The sequence below is a fragment of the Lampris incognitus genome, chromosome 3 (assembly GCF_029633865.1).
Source record: "Lampris incognitus isolate fLamInc1 chromosome 3, fLamInc1.hap2, whole genome shotgun sequence".
NCBI classification, from domain to species: domain Eukaryota; kingdom Metazoa; phylum Chordata; class Actinopteri; order Lampriformes; family Lampridae; genus Lampris; species Lampris incognitus.
In genome coordinates, this window is record NC_079213.1 from 23,850,288 (window position 1) to 23,871,890 (window position 21,603).

Consider the following 21,603-nt stretch of genomic DNA (forward strand, 5'->3'; position numbering starts at 1 on the left):
TTTCAGATCACTGTTCCATATTTTTTGATGTCTGCTTTCCCTGCAAAATAGAAGAGACTCGAACAATCAAATAATGTATCATTGACAATAATACAGTTGAAACCCTTGAGAAAACTGTAAATGAGTTATCGTTGTTCATGCTATCACCAACTGAGGATCATGTGGATAACTTCAACTCCAATTTATGAAATATCATTGACAACATTGCACCTGATAAAAATGTTGAAAAACAAAAAGCCCCCTGGAGAAATCAAGTGGTTAGGCAGTCCAGGAGACGGTGTTGCCAGGCAGAACAACAGTGGAGAAAGGTCCACTGCAGCTGGATACTTGTAGATCTAGCGGAGACAAGAATATGCAGCACTTCCTGATTTGACTGTAACCTAGAGGAAGTTTTCCTTTATAACTATCACATTTTTTTTTGATTACCAAATTTCTTTTAATAATTTTTTTTGTGATTATTTTCTCCCCAATTGTACCTGGCCAACCACCCTGCTGTCTGAGTCGTCCTGGTCACTGCTCCACCCCCTCTGCTGATCTGGGGAGGGCTGCAGACTACCACATGCCTCCTCCGATACATGTGGAGTCGCCAGCCACTTCTTTTCACCTGACAGTGAGGAGTTTCACCAGGGGGACGTAACGTGTGGAAGGATCATGCTGTTCCCTCTCCCCCCTGAACAGGTGCCCTGACCAACCAGAGGAGGCACTAGTGCAGCGACCAGGATACATACCCACATCCAGCATACCACCCGCAGACACGGCCAATTGTGTCTGTGGAGACGCCCGACCAAGCCGGAGGTAACACGGGGATTTGAACCGGCGATCCCCGTGTTGGTAGGCAACGGAATAGACCGCTACGCTACCCGGACGCCCTCTTTTTTCTTTTCTTTTTTTAAAATTTATTTCTGATTTTTCCCTTTTTTCTCCCAATTTAGTGGCCAATTGATCCCTATTTTAATTCAAACACCCACCCTCGCACTGCATGCGTTCGCCAACTGCGTCTCTCCGGCCGGCAGTCTCGAAGGAGACGCCTCCCCACTTTCGTGACAAGGCGAATCCAAGCCGAACCACTGTTTTTCCGACACACACAGAGACGCATTCACATGACGAACACAAGCCGACTCCGCCCCCCTCCCGAAGACAGCGTTGCCAATGATTGCTGCTTCATCGAGTCCGGCCATAGTCGGATCTGACGAGACCGGGGCGCGAACCCCAGTCCCCAGTGGGCAACTGCATCGACACCAAGCCGATGCTTAGACCGCTACGCCACCGCGGACTTCTCTTTTAATAACTTTTGACCATGTCGCTGCTTCATCCGAGCTGGGAGTCATGCATGCATTCAGAGCAGCATTGGTCAGTCGAGCTAGCAAGTGAATGAAGAGAGGTAGCGAGAACGAACTTTTTTGAAAGGTTTTGAATCACCACAACAGTGACAGATTCTTCATCATACAGTCATAACTGTGCGCAAAAAAATTAGGCTGATAGGTCCGGTAGTGTGCAAGATTAACTGTGGATAGACAAACACACGCACACAACCAAACACACAAATTTGGGCCATTAATGTTTCATCATGTCGATATCTTTTTACACTTCTTCTTTTGGCTTGTTCCCTGTTTTTCAGGGGTCGCCAAAGCGGATTTTATAGTTTCCATCGGTACCCTGTGAGGGCACAGCACCGATGGTGGTGGTTAACCCAGGCCTTGACTGGTGTGGTATGGTCTTGGTCAATCCGCATAATGATTTGGCAAAATTTTATGTCGGATGCCCTTCCTGACACAGCCACTAACCCTATGGATGGGGGCAGGTAAAGCGCTGGATGCCATCCCAGTATTCATGGACTTCCCCCATGCCTGTTGCCATTCTATCTTTTACACTATTCTCGTCATAAAAAAAAAAAAGTTTTGTGGACCCCCCCCCCCTTTTCTCCCTAATTGTATCTGGCCAATTTCCCCACTCTTCCAAACCGTCCCGGTCGCTGCTCCACCCCCTCTGCCGATCTAGGGAGGGCTCCAGACTACCACATGCCTCCTCCAATACATGTGGAGTCACCAGCCGCTTCTTTTCACCTGACAGTGAGGAGTTTCACCAGGGGGACGTAGCACATATAAAAAACGTTTGAGAGAAATTTAAGAGCAAATTATGAGAATGTTTTTGCATGAGGCCCAACGTCTGTAAACTAGACACAGACTCGCAAATGTTTATTAACGCACACATGCACACACTTTCTTTCACTCACAAGTGTTGCTTCTCATGTTCAGGGCTGTTGAGAACATGTGTTGTTTAAGTGTGGCTGGACATGTTCCTGTTTGGGTGGCTGAACAAATGTATAAATGCTTGTCATTGTGCCGGCTGTCTGGCTTTCAGTGGAACAAAATGTCTCATTTGTGTTCCTTTTCTGTGTGTGTGTGTGTTTTCAAATATGTTTATGTAAGGAGGGACGGAGATGGGAGGGGCCAGTTTTGGCAGACTGTGCATAATTTTATTAAACTGATGTAATAACACTTAACAAGCTCAACATTCAAGTTTTGTTGGGTTTTTTTTCTGGGCAAAGTCAAAAGTCTTCAGATGATATTTCCTTTACAAGGCCCTTTAAATAACATTTGAGAACACTGCTCCACATGGTTTCACACGTGCACAGTATTGCCTTCCTACCAACCCTTTAAACCCTACCCCTGCCACCGTGTTCATACTTTCCAAATAATTTAGAGCGAGGCGTAAGTCATGGCTCAACTGTCAGGGCGGTACATTGAAGTTTGAAATAAGCTGGAAAGGGACTCTTATAATAAGATACTAGCAATATGGCATTTTCTAAGGGTCAGATAGTTGCTAGAAAATATGACTGAAGAATAATTGAGGGCATGTGAAAAAATTGCTACTTGGTTGAAACCTGGGAAGGGCCTGCCTCATTGGCTAAGGATTGTATGTTTGCTAAGTTTAAATTAGATTCCTGGGACTTCTGGTTATGGCAGTTTAGGAGAGAGACTTGATAAAGAGGGCTGTTCCGTTTCACATCGTTAACTTTTTCACATTGATAAACCACCTCGGCTACAGTAAGTACAACGTTGAAAAGGAAATGAGCATCTCCAAACAAAAACACGTGACTGTACATACAACCACCATCCACAAGGGCTAGCTGCATCAGAAACACACTAGCCACAATGCTGGCTGCTAACAACAGCGCCAAGCCGGAGTTTGTTGATAATGGTGGCAACCTCTCCATAGACAAGCTGGTTGTGGAGTTGGCTAAACAGCACACTAGTCTCAAGGAAGATATGTCAACTTATTTTATCACACCTCTGCAGGCAACAGTGGATGCACTCCACAAGATGGTCATCTCATTCCAGAGATGCCTCACCAGAATCACCAGAGCACTGCGGGACAGTCATTCATAAACTGGAAACAGACGGTGCAAAACTCCTGGATAGAGTTAACGATTTAGAAAACCAATCAAGGCAACCCAACCTATGAAAAATAAATGTGCCTGAAGGTAGTGAGACCGGATAAAACCCTTTTGTTTCTAAAATGCTGAAGGAAATCACAGGACCAGAATCTCCTTCCTAAGCCCAAAGGAGGAGCTGGTCCCAGAACCATCAGAGTGTATTTAATTGATACAAAGACAAAGAACGTGCTTTGCGCCTGGGCCAGACAACATGAACCCCCCTACCGGGACAACATCTTGAGACTTTACCCTGACTTCAGTGCAGCCTTGCCTAAAAAATGTGCTGCGTTTAATGAGGTTAAAGCTCTGCTGTAATGCAAAGGCGTACGCTTCAGACTCCTGCACCCTGCCTGACTCCGAGTTACACTCAAAGATGGAGAAAATCTACCTTTCAATATACCTGAAGAAGCCAAGCCATTCTACACTGAAAGGTTGAAATAGATGGCTGCTAAATAGACGTCTTATCGGTACTTTGACAGGGCTATTTTCCATGTAGCCTGTTCGCTATAAGGATACCCTGCTACACTGCTGATATCCACTCCAGCTGTGGACTATAATCCCAAGGTGTTTTTTGTTTGAACTTTACATCAGGCCCTTTGCACAATTGATATCGCAAGAATAATCTTTTAGTACCTACTGTGATGCCCTTCCTTACAAATTAGTCTGAGCCAGTGAAGCCCTTGTATGATTGTTTATCTTACTGTAGTGGCAACATACACACACACACAATGTTTTTCGACACCCCCATTTAGATTTTTCTTTTCTCTTTAAATTTCTGGTATATTTTTGGTCCTATAAACCATGGTGTTGCTCTCAGCCCAACTATTTTATTGTACATGGGTCTGATGTTGTTCTTACTGTTAATATTTTTAATAATCCGCTCCCATAGGATATTATACAGTTTGGTGTAGGCTACCCCTGTTCTCTTTATTGTTCTTTGCTACAGTTTCTGTTAAAGCATTGATAAGATGTGTGTAACAGGGACATGAACCTCTCTAAATAGGTTAATTGTGAGGTTGCATAATCAGAAGACATACTGTCAATATGGGATCTAACTGCTTGCCTCTGTTGAGGAGACAAGCTTAGGGGTGAATGTTTATATGTATTATTCTATGTGTACTTTTGTTTGTACTATTTTTATTTGGGCAAAATTTTATTTTGAGAGATATCAAAGTTGTCACACTGTATTGGAGTATACATTCACTGGCCACTTTATTAGGTACACCTTGCTAGTACCGGGTTGGACCCCCTTTTGCCTTCAGAACTGCCTTAATCCTTCGTGGCATAGATTCAACAAGGTACTGGAAACATTCCTCAGAGAGTTTGGTCCATATTGACATGATAGCATCACGCAGTTGCTGCAGATTTGTCGGCTGCACATCCATGATGCGAATCTCCCGGTCCACCACATCCCAAAGGTGCTCTATTGGATTGAGATCTGGTGACTGTGGAGGCCATTTGAGTACAGTGAACTCATTGTCAGGTTCAAGAAACCAGTCTGAGATGATTTGAGCTTTATGACATGGCGCGTTATCCTGCTGGAAGTAGCCATCAGAAGATGGGAACACGTTGGTCATAAAGGGATGGACATGGTCAGCAACAATACTCAGGTAGGCTGTGGCGTTGACACGATGCTCAGTTGGTACTAAGGGGCCCAAAGTGTGCCAAGGAAATATCCCCCACACCATTACACCACCACCACCAGCCTGAACCGTTAATACAAGGCAGGATAGATCCATGCTTTCATGTTGTTGACGCCAAATTCTGACCCTACCATCCGAATGTCGCAGCAGAAATCGAGACTCATCAGACCAGGCAACGTTTTTCCAATCTTCTATTGTCCAATTTTGGTGAGCCTGTGCGAATTGTAGCCTCAGTTTCCTGTTCTTAGCTGACAAGAGTGGCACCTGGTGTGGTCTTCTGCTGCTGTAGCCCATCTGCCTCAAGGTTCGACGTGTTGTGCATTCAGAGATGCTCTTCTGCATACCTCGGTTGTAATGAGTGGTTATTTGAGTTACTGTTGCGTTTCTATCAGCTCGAACCAGTCTGGCCATTCTTCTCTGGCCTCTGGCATCAACAAGGCATTTTCGCCCACAGAACTGCCGCTCACTGGATATTTTCTCTTTTTCGGACCATTCTCTGTAAACCCCAGAGATGGTTGTGCGTGAAAATCCCAGTAGATCAGCAGTTTCTGAAATACTCAGACCAGCCCGTCTGGCACCAACAACCATGCCACGTTCAAAGTCACTTAAATCACCTTTCTTGCCCATTCTGATGCTCGGTTTGAACTGCAGCAGATCGTCTTGACCATGTCTACATGCCTAAATGCATTGAGTTGCTGCCATGTGATTGGCTGATTAGAAACTTGCGTTAACGAGCAGTTGGACAGGTGTGCCTAATAAAGTGGCCGGTGAGTGTATGTCAGTCATAAATTTGCAGTGTGATAGAGAAGACAGCATGACTATATCCTATGACAAATCCAGTTAAATTTGTAACACTAAACACCAAGAGCTTGACTAGCCTAATAAAAAGGAAAAGGGTCTATACATACCTGAAGATATTCAATACAGATATTGTGTTCTTAGAAAGAATATATCTCTCAGATAATTAATATAAGAAACTTAATAGAGAGTGGGTTCATCAGTTGTGTGCTTCCTCTTATAATACCAAAGCAAGAGGAACTGCAATCTTTATAAATAAGGAACATGCCTTTTATCATTACTAAGAAGACACTTAACCCCAGGGGCAGGTTTGTGTTTGTCCAGGGACTTATGTAATCTGAATGTTGGTCACTGTTAAACATCTACACTCCCAAGTTTGATGACCCTGCATTTATTCAAAATATTTTCCTCCTTAAAGCACAAGTGTCTGGTGTGCTTCTAATCAGAGTTGATTTCAATGTTTGTCTTGACAAAGTTCTTGATTGATCCTCTGATAAGCCGCTTTCTCTAACTAGGGCAGCTAAATTAACAATTCTTACATGAGGGACCTCAACAGATGTTTAGAGGCGGTTACACGTAGGCGACCGGGACTAACTATTCCTTTTATTCACCCCTCATGACACACACAGATTACTATTTGTTATCCACCATCTGTGCCAAAGAGTGATGGACGCTCGATACCTCGCTAATTTATTGAGCAATCACTCCCCCTTGGTTTTGTCTATTTCCATGCCTAATACGGTAAAAGCATCGGAGGCTTAATCCTACATTGCTCAAGCAACCAGACTTTTGCACTTTTATTAAAGAACAGACTGATTTTTTTTTTACATTAACAAATAGACACTCCACCACTAAAACTTTATTTTCTGGGAGGCACTGAAGGCCTACTTAAGGGGGCAAATTATCTCTTACACGAAAGGACTGAAAAAGAAATATTGTGCCGAGTTTGATTGTCTTGGGTTTGAAATTCAAGCACTTGATAAAACATATCAGAGAACACCAAGTAAAGACGTATATAGAACTTTGGTAAAGAAATAGTTAAAATATAATAACTTGAATACATACCAAACAGAGAAATCCATTATAAGGTCTAAACAAAGATGCTATGAGCTAGGGTGGATGAATGGATGGATTGCATAGGAGAAAAAGCTAGTTAAGTGCTGGCATGGGGGTTAAAAACAGAAGAAAGTAAGAGGGCAGGTAATGGAATTGAAGTGACCACCAGCAGAATCTCTAATAACCCTACTGAAATTAATGATGCTTTTAAGAAATATTATAGTGACTTGTACACTGTTCAACCAAGTGGTGACATGTCAGCAATAGATTCTTTTCTTTCTTCACTTAATCTTCCATGTTTATCTGGCAAAGACAAAGAATTCATGAGTAAAACTATTTTCAATATCTGAATCAACTGAAGCTATTAAATTGCTACTTTCAAATAAATCTCCCAGGGAGGATGGTTCCCCCCGAGTTTTATAAGGAATTTAAGGATCTTCTAATGCCATTCTTAATGGAAAAACAATTTCCTGAATCATTCTTTCAGGCCATTATATCCGTTATTCACAAAACAGGGAAAGACCAACTAAAGTGTGCCGCCTATAGGCCATCTTCCCTCTGGAATACTGATTATGAATTGGTAACAAAATGATTTCCTTGAGGTTGGAGACATTTCTTCCCTGTCTTGTCAATTCTGACCAAATTGGGTATATAATTAATAGGTTCTCTAACCTAAGACGTTTTTTTTAATATTATCCACTTTGGACAGAAAAATAATAGACCCAGCATTGCACTCTCCTTCAATGCTGAAAAGCCTAGAATGGTCTTATCACTCAAGAGTTCACGAGAAATTTGGTTTTGATAGTCATCCATTATCCAAACCGCTTATCCTGTTGTCAGCATCACGAGGATGCTGGAGCCTATCCCAGCGGTCATTAGGCGGCAGGCGGGGAGACACTCTGGACAGGCCGAGTTTAGATAATCAAATTGTCGATTTAATAAAGTCATTTGTATAGGCTCCTAAAGCTAGGATTGCAGTTAATTGGATCACTTCGGTCTATTTTCCCATCATTAGGGGCAACAGAAAGGGATACCCACTTAGTCCCGCCCTTTTTACGCTCTCCATAGAACCTCTGGTTTAGGCTATCGGAGTAGAATCTAATATATGTGGTTTTGAAATCTGGCTTTTTACACACAAAATATAACTTTTTGGAAAGTTGACTCCAAGTATTTAAACTCACCCACCTTCACCACTTCTACTCCTTGCATCCTCACCATTCTGCTGTCCTCCCTCTCATTCATGAATATATATTCCATCTTGTTCCTGCTTACTTTCATTCCTCTAATGCATACCTCCACCTCCCCAGGCTCTCCTCAACTTGCTGTCTAGGCAAGGCAAATTTATTTGTACAGCACATTTCAGTATCAAAGCAATTCAAAGTGCTTTACATAAAACATAAAAGGCATTAAGAAAAGCAACATAATGCAATAAAAAACATGTAAAAAAATTAGAGTAAAAGTTACAGTCCAGTGTAAGATGATAATCAAAAGCTTCAAGTATTATTTAATAAAAGGCAGAGGCAAATAGGAAGGTCTTCAGCCTTGATTTAAAAGAACTGAGTTGCAGCAGAGCTGCAGTTTTCCAAGAAATTGTTGCAGATATGTGGTGCATAAAAACTGAAATCTGCCTCTCCTTGTTTAGTTTTGACTTTGGGGACAGAAAGCAGACCTGTCCCAGATGATCCGAGAGGTCTGGATGGTTCAGAGTGTAGCAGAAGATCAGAAATGTATTTTGGCCCTAAAGCATTCAGTGATTTTTTTTTAATATAAACCAAGAGCATTGTTTTATAAGAGGGTCCCCTCTATATGACTGCAAGTCACTGGGGGGAAGGCTTTGACTGTTGTGTGTGTATATGCACTAAATAGCAGTTTGGAGTATCTGGCCTTCTTGGGGTCTGGGTGGTGTCATGGATAGGGTTCTGCCTGGGGGACTTCAATGCGCACGTGGGCAACGATGGAGAAACCTGGTGGGGCATGATTGGGGGAACGGCCTCCCTGATCAGAACCCGAGCGGTGCCTTGTTATTTGACTTCTCTGCGAGTCATGGATTTGCCATAACAAACACCATGTTAGAACATAGGGTAGTTCCATAAGTGTACTTGGTACCAGGACACCGTAGTCTGAAAATTGATGATAGTCTTTGTGGTCATATCATCAGATCTGCGGCCATATGTTTTGGACACTCGGGTGAAGAGAGGAGCAGAGCTGTCAACTGATCACCACCTGGTGGTGAGTTGGATCAGATGGCAGGGAAAGCTGCTGGACAGACCTGGCAAACCCAAATGTGTAGTGAGGGTTAACTGGGAGCTCCGTCCATTAGATCTTCAACTCCCGCCTCCGGAAGAAGTTCTCATGTATCCCAAGGGAGGCTGCGGACCTGGAGTCTGAGTGGGCCATGTTCAAAGCCTCTATTGCAGATGCGGCAGGTAGGAGCTGTGGTCATCAAGTCATCGGTGCCTGTCAAGGTGTGGCAACCTAAGAACCTGCTGGTGGACACCGGTGGTGAGGGAAGCTGTCAGGCTGAAAAAGGAGGCCTTTTGGGTTTAGTTGGCCCAGGGGTCTCCTGAAGCAGCAGACAGGTACCAGAAGGTCTGCGGCTTCAGCAGTCGCAGAAGCAAAAACTCGGGTGTGGGAGGAGTTTGGCGAGGCTATGGAGGAGGACTTTCAGTTGGCCTCACAGAAGTTCTGGCAAACCATCTGGTGACTCAGGATGAGGAAGCAGGGCCTGACTCAGGCTGTGTTACGCAGGGGAGGGGAACTACTCACCTGGACTGGGGATGTTGTCAGGCGGTAGAAAGAACATTTTGAGGAGCTCCTGAACCCAGCTAACACGACCTCAGTGGAAGAGGTATGAGTCTCAGCCTTAGAGATATGGTGAGGAGCTCGGACATCCGGAAGGAGCTTGGAGTAGAGCCGCTGCTCCTTTGCATTGAAAAGAGCCAGTTGAGGTGGTTCAGGATTCTGATTAGGATGCCTCCTGGGTGCCTTCCTTTGGAGGTTTTCCAGGCACACACACACACACATTTGGAGGTGTTGTAGAAGAATGAATTGTCTCCTAAAATATTACCCAGTAAAGCACAATCAATTTTTTACTGGAGGGTGAAATGACCTGAGTTGTGAAACGACCTCAGATTGCTCAGTGAAATGGTGTCTGATTGCCTCTCATTCCTTCGAGTAGATGCTGGATTTGAGTGTCCATTTCTGGTTGAATTTGTGTCCCCCAGGGCCCTGCATCATCTAAAAGGCTTGTAGATGGAATACAGGAAGTGTGAGTAACTATTTGACATACTTCAGAGAACAGCATGACAGCACTCTCTGGATAAACACAAGTATCCTTGGACATTCATAAACATATACTACCTCAGAAAATATTCACCCCCCTTGAACTTTTTCACACTTCGTTGCCATTACACCTCCACATTTACAGCATTAAAATATTTGTCCCATCACTTACACAATACATCCAACATATTTTATACTAAAAGCGACATAAAAAAATCTAAATCTAAGAATAGGAACATAGCTTAGATAAGGCATTCTAGGAACATTTATTTCTAACCTTTGCCTTCTTCCTTGGTCTTCCTTATCTTCCTAAACCTCTCCTTTTCCCCCTGTCCCCTACCCTTCTCTCACTCATTTACTCATTAGGTAAGATGAAACAGTGCATAAGTATAGGTTACAACTCAGGAATTTCTATTTGCAAGGTGTGATATGGGGGTTGGCAAATCTTATTATATTGTGCCAGTCTGCCCCTTAAGACATATCTTATCCTTTCCATGTGTAATGTTCTGCTTAGATCACATAGCCACATTTCGGAGGTAGGAACCGTTATTTCTTTCCATGCCAGAAGTGGTAGTATTTTTTATTTTGCTGTGATGAGGCGGTAAAAGAGGAATTGTTGAGTTGTGGTGAGTCGTCTTAATGCTTCAGATGCACCAAGAATAATTAATAAAGATTCTGGCTCTAGTGGAGTATTGATCATTTCTGAGATGTTGTTGAAGATATCACACCAAAAAGATGCAACTTTGGGGCATAATATGAACCAATGAAAAAGAGTTGCCTCTGATTGACATTTATTACATGTGGGTGATACGTATGCTGTGTATTTTTACCTTGGAGTAATGGAGTCTATGTAGTAGTTAAAATTGTATTAAGACAGTGTCTGGTCTTGTTTGAGCACTTGTGTATGTATTTGAGACTTTCTTCCCATATGGCATCTGGTATTTGAATACCTATTTCTTTTTCTTAGCTGGCCTTAAAACTTTCAGAAGATGGAGAGGTTATTGATAGTAGGGTGTCATATAAGTAGGAGAGGAAATTGTCTTGATATGGTAATTTTTAAGACAATTGTCTATTGTTGAGTGTCTCTCAAATTCTATTAAATATGTTCTTATGTCATCTCTACTACTACTACATCCTCTGCATCTGCACTGCATCCTCAGTGGCTGGGTTTTTATGTCATCTCTAATTTTTAAATAGCTGAAAAAGTTGCGGTTTGGGAGATGAAATTTGTAGTTGTGCGAAGATAGCAAATATACCCTCAATCTATAAACGTTTGACCGTATGGATTCCTGAGTCACTCCATGTGCAGGTTTTATCAAAATTGGATGGGGTGAATGTGTGTGTGTGTGTGTGTGTGGGGGGGGGGTTGTGATGGGTAGAGTGAGAGTTATAGGTTTAAGACCAAAATGGGATTTAATTTGATCCATATATGTTAGGTTATGTATGATGGGATTATAGTAGATTGATTTATCAGTTGGAGTGGGAGTGAGGAGTACAGCACTATGGAATAACGATGACAAGCTTCCTGTTCTATTTTTAACCAGTTGGGTAGAGATTGAGGTATGTAGCCAAAAAGCAAAGGATTTAATGGCAGAGGCTCGGTAGTATAGCATGAAATGTGGAAGAGCTAGTCCTCCTTTAGATTTGGATTTGTAGAGATGCTTTCTACTTAGCCTATGAGTTTTATGATTCCATAAGAAAGGCATTGTTTTTGAGTCTTGAATCTAATCTCTTAAAGAATGACTAAAAAATAAGGATGTTTTGAATTAGGTATAATATTTGAGGTAAGAAAATAATTTTATGGAGTTCACTTCTGCCGAGTAGGGAGATGGGGAGAGGTTTCCGGAATTGCATCATACTTTTTAATTTGTCTACTAGGGGGTGGAAGTTAGCCTGCAGAAAGGAGGAGTAGTGTTTTGTAATCTCAATCCCTAGATATGTGAATTTTTCTGTTGGTATCTTAAATAGAATGTATTCTAAAGTATTTGGATGGTTAAAATGGACTGGTATCAATATACTTTTATTCAAATTAATACTGTATCCTGAAAATGTACCAAATAAGTTCATTTTTTCTAAGAATGTTGATATAGTGGTTTGATATAGTGGTTTATAGAGGATAAATATCTGAGTTTCATCACCAGCCAGTCAGACTAGCTTGGTCTAGTCAGAAAGGCACGAACTGATGAAGCCTCTTGGATGAGAGGCGAAACATCTTCACGGATATATACCGAGTCCAGTTGCACTCGATTCAATTCCTTTGGATATAGTGGTTTGTGGTTTTATTATATACAGGATAACATGGTCTGAAAATAGATATCATGTTTTTAAACAATTTAAAGGGAGGGAGTAGTGCCTGGTTCATGAGAATTTGTGCTGCTGGGTTCTTATAAAGACGTTTAATCCATGCTAGAAAATTATGTCCAAAATTTAATCTCTTGAGGCTCAGATAAAAATGACCATTCAATCTGAACGAGTTTCAGCATCAAGCACAGGTATGACCAGATCTTCATTTGCCTCCATTTTTTTGTACATAGTATTAAGAAGACATCTTAAAGTAAAGGTAGAATTTCTATTGGGTATGAAGCCCGTTTGAACCATGTGCACTAACTTGTTTATTGAAGGACTCAATCTCTTAACTAAAATTTTAGCCAACAATTTTTCATCTAGGAATGAAACAGTATGAACACATTACACCTGTTCCTAGTTGTCTGCGTTGGCTCCCCGTCAAAACTAGAATCGATTTTCAAAATTCCGTTGCTTGTATACGAACCCTTAAATGGCCTTGCACCTCTCAGTATAAAAAACACACGCTAATTGCATACAAACCAGCAAAACCTCTCATGCCCAAAGGCAAGTGGTCTTTTAACCATCCCTCATACTAACTCAGGGGAAGCTGCCTTTTGTATTTATGCTCAAGTAGATGGAATGCCCTGCCGAGGACCTGAGAGAGGCCCCCACACTGAACACTTTTAAAAGCAGGTTAAAACCTTACTTTGCACAACAGCCTACGGCTAGGTTCTTGGTGTGTGTGTGTGTGTGTGTGTGCGTGCATGTGTGTGTGTGAGAGAGTGTGTATATTTTGATATGTGTATATTCTGCTCTGATTCCTGCACTGCACTAACTGTTGATGTACACGTTTATTTTCTACATTTGCACTTTTAAGATTGTTTTGATTGTCATTTTATGTAAAGCACATCGTGTTGCCCATGTATGAAATGTGCTATATAAAGTTTGTTGTTGTCGTCATCATCATTGTTGTACATCGGGGAAACCAAACAGAGGCTGGCACAACACAGAAGAGCTAACGCGTCAGGCCAGGACTCCGCAGTCTACACCCATCTACAGGCCAGTGGCCACTCTTTCAGGGATGAAGCTCTGCACATCCTTGATAGGGAGGCACGCTGGTTTGAATGGGGAGTCAGAGAGGTCATTTGTTTGAATAGGGAATGACCATCCCATTTTACAATGCTGTGATTGCAACCATTCCCCAATCCTCTGTGAAGGGTACACATGACCATTGTAACTCTAGTTAATGGTCACAGTAATCTGCATGTGAAACCGGTCATTGGTTTCGGTCGTTATGCCACTGTGTTGTTTATAAGGGGTGGGGATACCTGCAGTCAGTTGAGACTGAAGAGGTCACTTAGATGAGTGATGACATGTTTCTCTCAATAAACGTTGTGTCCAGATGAACTGATTCAACTTTCTGTGATTACCTCACCTGGATTATTGGGCATGCATAAAGCCATCGTTTTTCCAAGTGTGTTTCTTGTAGAAACATTGTATCTGAGTTTAATGATTTCAAATGGGCCAGCATTTTGACTGTTTTTGACTGGATTATTAATTCCTCTAGTATTGTGAGTCATGAATGTTAAACCTCTCTTTCCATCTCTAGATTTATCCCTTACAGAGTATGTTCACTGTCCTGAATCAAATAAATCAATATCTGAGTGAGTAACCCTCCCAACCTAACCTGTCGCTACCCGGGTAATCTCCCAGTTCCTGCATTTGAACTAGTAATAGTAAAATTAACAAAAATAAAATCTCTAGCCAATACTAAAATATGTATGGCATGAGCTCACTATGGGAAGAAAACCAGTTTAAATTGAAGTTAAGTAGCTTCCCTGCAAAGTAACTGTTAACCCCCGTTAGTCTTTGTTACTTCTTCGGTTTAAATAGGATGACAATTTTCAAGTATGAGTAACAAAAACAACTATATAATATTTATATTTATATCAGCCAAGCCAATTGTCCACATTTATAGAACATTTCAAATAAATAAGTGAGGGATTGGCTCTCACTACATTCTGTACCTATTTAATCAAGATAAGATAAACTTTAGTCTGAGTCTTCAAATAATTGAACGTAATGCAGGGCAATTAAATCTTTAGTTAGCCAACTGAGAAAATCGAGTAACGGTGACTTTTTTTTTTCCAAAAGGAAATGAGAAACCAAAATCTCGAAACAATGAGTATTTGGGAATGTAAACGGTTTCATCAAATACTGAGTAATAAGTATTGTTACCTGTATAGACATAAATCAACGTTCATTTCCATTTTGTAATGACCATCAATGTTTTATCTTTAACGTTCATGTGAAATCAGATTGCCTTACATGAATGGGGCCATTCGATTCCACAAACTGTGCCTCTATAACACACTGACAGACAGGAGTAATTCTCACGGAGCTATGAAAGCCATTGAGGATATAATCAACTACAATCAGTTGCACTTTGATTTTCCATGTTGCAATCTGGTGATAGAAGGGCTAAGGCACTCGAGGTGCTCACATATTGCCCACATTGACAGAGTCGGTATTAATCTTCATTTTCTTATCTAGAACTGCTGTTTGACTGTTAATAAACTGCCCTTTGAGATAGATGAAGGGGGGGCGGGGGAGCGTTTCTTTTATCTACACAAAATATGCAATACATTTCCCTTGCTACCTGTAGAATTTAGGTCAGTATTACCCAAAAAATTTAGGAGAAATGTAAAAGAAATGGATTACCTGTCCTCTGACTCCTTTGTATCCTGAACATGGAGAAATCAAATACTGACCAGAGGCCTTTCTGATGTACACTACCGTTCAAAAGTTTGGGATCACATTGAAATGTCCATATTTTTGAAGGAAAAGCACTGTACTTTTCAATGAAGATAACTTTAAACTAGTCTTAACTTTAAAGAAATACACTCTATACATTGCTAATGTGGTAAATGACTATTCTAGCTGCAAATGTCTGGTTTTTGGTGCAATATATACATAGGTGTATAGAGGCCCATTTCAAGCAACTATCACTCCAGTGTTCTAATGGTACAATGTGCTTGCTCATTGGCTCAGAAGGCTAATTGATGATTAGAAAACCCTTGTGCAATCATGTTCACACATCTGAAAACAGTTTAGCTCATTACAGAAGCTACAAAACTGACCTTCCTTTGAGCAGATTGAGTTTCTGGAGCATCACATTTGTGGGGTCAATTAAACGCTCAAAATGGCCAGAAAAAGAGAACTTTCATCTGAAACTCGACAGTCTATTCTTGTTCTTAGAAATGAAGGCTATTCCATGCGAGAAATTGCTAAGAAATTGAAGATTTCCTACACCGGTGTGTACTACTCCCTTCAGAGGACAGCACAAACAGGCTCTAACCAGAGTAGAAAAAGAAGTGGGAGGCCGCGTTGCACAACTGAGCAAGAAGATAAGTACATTAGAGTCTCTAGTTTGAGAAACAGACGCCTCACAGGTCCCCAACTGGCATCTTCATTAAATAGTACCCGCAAAACACCAGTGTCAACATCTACAGTGAAGAGGCGGCTGCGGGATTCTGGGCTTCAGGGCAGAGTGGCAAAGAAAAAGCCCTATCTGAGACTGACCAATAAAAGAAAAAGATTAAGATGGGCAAAAGAACACAGACATTGGACAGAGGAAGACTGGAAAAAAGTGTTGTGGACGGATGAATCCAAGTTTGAGGTGTTTGGATCACAAAGAAGAACGCTTGTGAGACGCAGAACAAATGAAAAGATGCTGGAAGAATGCCTGACGCCATCTGTTAAGCATGGTGGAGGTAATGTGATGGTCTGGGGTTGCTTTGGTGCTGGTAAGGTGGGAGATTTGTACAGGGTAAAAGGGATTCTGAATAAGGAAGGCTATCACTCCATTTTGCAACGCCATGCCATACCCAGTGGACAGCGCTTGATTGGAGCCAATTTCATCCTACAACAGGACAATGACCCTAAACACACCTCCAAATTGTGCAAGAACTATTTAGAGCAGAAGCAGGCAGCTGGTATTCTATCGGTAATGGAGTGGCCAGCGCAGTCACCAGATCTGAACCCCATTGAGCTGTTGTGGGAGCAGCTTGACCGTATGGTACGCAAGAAGTGCCCATCCAACCAATCCAACTTGTGGGAGCTGCTTCTGGAAGCGTGGGGTGCAATTTCTCCAGATTACCTCAACAAATTAACAGCTAGAATGCCAAAGGTCTGCAATGCTGTAATTGCTGCAAATGGAGGATTCTTTGACGAAAGCAAAGTTTGATGTAAAAAAAATCTTATTTCAAATACAAATCATTATTTCTAACCTTGTCAATGTCTTGACTCTATTTTCTATTCATTTCACAACATATGGTGGTTTGTCTTGCCTTGTCATGTCTGAACATGTTCCAAAGAAGGTGTGCTGCGTAGTCCTGGGCTTTTTGGGGCTCTGTAAATGAAGTCTGTATGCTGTTTTTGGTAACCAGGAGTCTTGCTGGGTAGAGTAGGCCATATTGGACGAAGGGTTGGTCTTGTAGTATATCCCTGGTTCTGTTGAAGAGTGCTCTTGGTTTTGCAATGGTTTGTGGCTAGTCGGGGAATAATTGCATCTTTTTGCTTTGGTTTTTGTTTTTTGCAGTGTGTATACAGATCAAGAGTGTATATTATACACTCTTGATATGGCTGGCAAAGGTAACTCGTATATCACTCTTGATTTTGGCCACCTCATTTTGTATTGCTGTGATGGCACCTAGCACTGCTCTGTTGGGTGGATCCTCTTCCTCAGTTGTCTCGTCAGGCATCTCTTGGTCAGGTGAGCATGGTGCTTGGTCTGGGCCTTGTTTGCCTTGCTCGTTTTTCCGTCCATTTTCTAGGCTTCCCATGTTGAAATTTTCTCTCTGAATTGTGTTATATTTATTTCTCAATGTTTTGCATTTCAAAAGTAGCGACCCCCCCCCCCCCCGCCAAATTAGATGGAGAGCGTTAAAGGACAATGCTTTTAAGACAGTACCAAGTACTTTCAATAGGATTTAAATCTCGTTTTTTATTGAATATTGAACTACTTTTTTTAAGGCAGTCTTTAGCAGAGGTGGGTAGTAACGTGTTACATTTACTCCATTACATGTTCGTGAGTAATTTTTCTAGTAAGTTGTACTTCCAAGAGTAGTTGTTTTGCAGAATACTCTTTTACTCAAGTACATTTGCAATGAAATATACTTATACTCTGTTACATTGGGCTACACAGTTTTCACTACTTTTACTAGAATTGGGACTAATCCGAGCGACATCGGGTGCCAATACTGACATAATTCACTCATCCAGACTGATGTTACTGATGTACAACGTACTGATCCAGATTTCATAGTCTAATGTTTGTATGAATTATAATTATGTAGCCAATAATGCAGTTTTAAGCCCATGGCCAAAATGTTGTATATAAGTTCAGGTAGTATGACGTGTTTTGAGCGTAGATGGTTTGGCCATCGGGAGTACCGGGAGAAATGCTGGTGGGCTGGGCACACTGGGCTGCTTGAGCAGCCCATGTTTTTTTTTTTTTTTTTTTTTCTTGAGCAGCCCATTGTACAAAACAAGAGCGAGAGAGATGCGTCATTAGCCCACTTTGATTATGCACCAGCCCACATCCTCCTCCTCAACACCCCTCACCACCACTACCACTGTTGGCACTCAAGCCCAACCAATCAGAAGGCTTCCTTTTTTGCTGGACCATCCAGTGAATAGCAGTCAATTAATACTGTTTCAATTATCTGACAACGTAACCAATAAAAGTAAAACAATTCTTGTTTCTTGCTTCTTGTTTACCATATGATGATGATAGGTCAGATTTGAGTGGCAGTGCATTTTGCAAATGCCAGCTTGTGAGCAGCCCCTCTTCTTCCACCCAGTGTACAGCCCGCGCATTGCACAGAGGAACATTGGCTTGGCTGAACAGAACTTTCCGCTAGCTAGCTGCTCATAATGTAGGTTAAGATAAAAATCATGGCTAAACAAAGCACTTTGCTTAAGTTTGTCACAAAAAGACATCGTGAGGAGCAGGAGGAAGAGAATTAAGCTCAAGTTCAGTCATTATTCTCAGTGCAGACACCTGCCCCTGGGCCAGTTTCTCCTCGAGTGTTAACATGTATTAATGACACATACGTGGCAGCTAATTCAGTTCTTCAGCAGCTGTACTCTTGAAAGACTCTTTTCAACCATCAGTGAGATAAAAACTTGTATCAGAGCATCATTGGTGACTTAGCCTGAACTCTTTGTCCCTGCTCTCTTTGAAAGAGAACTGACTGAATCATTGGACTATATGAAATAATTCCAGTTCAACATCAAGCCCCGTTGTCTCCTGCTATAATCATTTAAGGTAAACTACAATTTCGGACTGTGGCAGCCCGTTGCCTATTTTGTCATTGTTTATTGGGTATAGGTTTTGTTGGGTGTGCAATTGGATATTACGCTGATGTTGCTGCATTTGCACATTACCTATTAAACCTAAATGCAAAGTTATTGAGAAAATTCTTGTATGCCTTACATTGTTGATGAGGACCTGGTCGACTACTTTTTCTTGTTGAAGGACTAATTTGTTACCTGTTTTGCACTTTCACATTGATTAAATTGCATCTAATGAAGTTATTCACTACTTTTAAACTTGTGTAGTTTTTTTATGAGATACTTTTTCTTACTCAAGTAGTTATATTTGAGTACTTTTCCATCTACTTGAGTAAACATTATTTTAAAGTAACTATAATTTTACTTGAGTACTGTTTTTGTTAATTCTACCCACCAATGCTCTTTAGCAGTTTTCACTGTTTGCTTTGCTCTGTTGGAGCATGAATGCAGATCCCTTGTTGACTGGAACAGGTTTTCCCTCCATCTTGCCCATGGCAACAAGCTTTCCTGTCCCTCCTGCAGAAAAGCAACCCCTTGGCATGATGTTATAGCCACCATGTTACACAGCAGGGATTGTATTTCCTGGCTTCTTGTTTGCACCAAACAAAGTGCTTTACTTTTAGACCAAAGAGCTCAACTATAGTCTGATCAGACTACTAAATATTCCTCAGATTTTGTCACGTGGCTTCGACCAAACTCTGGGTGTTACTTAATGTTGACCTTCCTCAGACTATGCTTCCTTCTAACCACCCTCCCACAGAGGTCATATCTGTGAAGTGTTGAAGAGATGGTTTCTCTCTGGACAGTTTCTGACATTTCATTCAATGAGCTTTGCAACTCTTTGAGCATTGCAGCCTGTCTCTTGGTCACTTGTTTGACAAATGTGCCATTTGTTCAGTTATTCAGTTTGGTAGGAAGGCCTGATCTTGGTTTTATTTGTTGTTTTTTTTCCCCCTCATTTTGCTTCAGTGGACTCCTAGGAGGGTTCAAAGCTTTGGCAATCATCTAACAGCCTTTTCAGGCTTTTTACCTACTGAAAACTTTATCTCAAAATTCAATGGGCACTTTCTTTGTTCTAAACTACTTTTTTAATTGGGAGACCCCACAAAGTTAGTGATATTCATTTTGCATTTGCATTCAAAATCAAGATAGGCGGCCATTCTTAACTTATTTAATGTGATTTCTCAAGAAAATTGCATCCAACCGGCCCAAATTAGGTTGCTATTACAAATGGGGTGAAGTAATTTTTAAGTTACCATTAAGAATTCCAACAACTTCTAAATACTTTATTCAGTTTTGACATTATCGAGAATTACTTCAATATTAGCTGTTAAAAGTTGCGGCACGGTGGCCCAGTGGTTAGCGCTGTCGCCTCACAGCAAGAAGGTCCTGGGTTCGAACCCCGAGGTTGTCCAACCCGGGGGTTCATCCCAGGTCATTCTCTGTGTGGCGTTTGCATGTTCTCCCCGTGTCTGTGGTGGGTTTCCTCCGGGTGCTCCGGTTTTCCCCACCATCAAAAAGACATGCACGTTAGGGTTAATACTCCTGTCTGTGCCCTTGACTGAGGTATGGCAAGACTGACTAGAGTTGGTTCCCGGGTGCTGCACGGCGGCTGCCCACTGCTTCTAGCTACACAGCTGGGATGGGTTAAATGCAGAGAGGAATTTCCCCACAGGGGAAATTACACAGTAGTCTCAGGCTCCCTCCCTCAGTGTCTCTCTCTGCCTGTCTCCCTCTCTCGCACACACCTACAAAATCCCATGAGCCGTTCTCTCCACACGAGTGTGTGACCAGAGTCTCCTTTCAGCAGCGGATGCCAAGCCTGCAGTGCTGTAAAGTAAAATCGTCCTAGTTTTACGGTACAAATATAAGAAAGGCATTGCTCATTTCATGAATTTTAATATCTGTAATCCAGCCAGTCTTCCTGTTATCCTTTATAGCTTTACAGCACACTCTCACTCTTTCTGTCTCCTTCATCCCCAGGTATGATGTCGACTCGAAGAGCGCTAACCTGTCAAAACACGTGAGTGCCAAATCTTGCCCCATTTGTGTTTCAGTTTGTCTGTGCATGCATCTGTTTATGTGTAAGTGTGTGTTTTTATTTGTGAATGTACGCTCGCATGGGGGAAAGAGACGATTGACTGATTGATTGATTGATTTTGAGTGCTTACATAAAAGGAAAAATCAGACTAAGACAATAAACACCAAAGACTTATTTCCATTGTGGTCCCTTTGGGGATGGGGGGTGTGCAAGAATGACACAGAAACATCGATCAAAACAATAATACAATACAATCATCACCTGTGCCTACACTGTCACTCAAGTTATTTACTGTATTAACAACATCAGTCACTACCTCAGTGCTTCGTTGGACAATGCCTGGCCTTTTTCACCCCTGATTTGATAAAAGTAATTCAAACTCTGTAGATCAAAAATAATTACATCAGTATATCAACATAACATCACAGCCCCCTCAACAGATTACATACAAGTGCGAGTCTGGACAAATAAATAAGCTACATCAATACAAAACCAAGAAATAAAATAAAATTGTCAGGCATAATATCCTACTGTAAATAACCTCTGAGCCGATTCTTAAGTGCCAGCTTGAAACCGCCCAAGCTGCTTATGAGTTAAAGAATTCCTGGCAGTCTATTCCCCAGATTTACTGCCGTGCACGGAAAGTTTCCTTCCTCAGGTTACTCTGAAACCAGGGAGGAACAAAATCAGCACTGCCCCTAGTG

At 41.7% G+C, this 21,603-nt stretch overlaps 1 protein-coding gene across 1 annotated transcript in view; it reads left to right on the forward strand.

The window, feature by feature from the left end:
- Window positions 1-21,603, forward strand: part of LOC130108961 (copine-8) — a 136,050-nt gene that overhangs the window by 29,742 nt on the left and 84,705 nt on the right. The window contains exon 5 of the mRNA XM_056275622.1: window positions 20,842-20,881. Coding sequence (XP_056131597.1) covers window positions 20,842-20,881 — 40 coding nt within the window. The remainder of the gene's footprint in view (window positions 1-20,841; window positions 20,882-21,603) is intronic.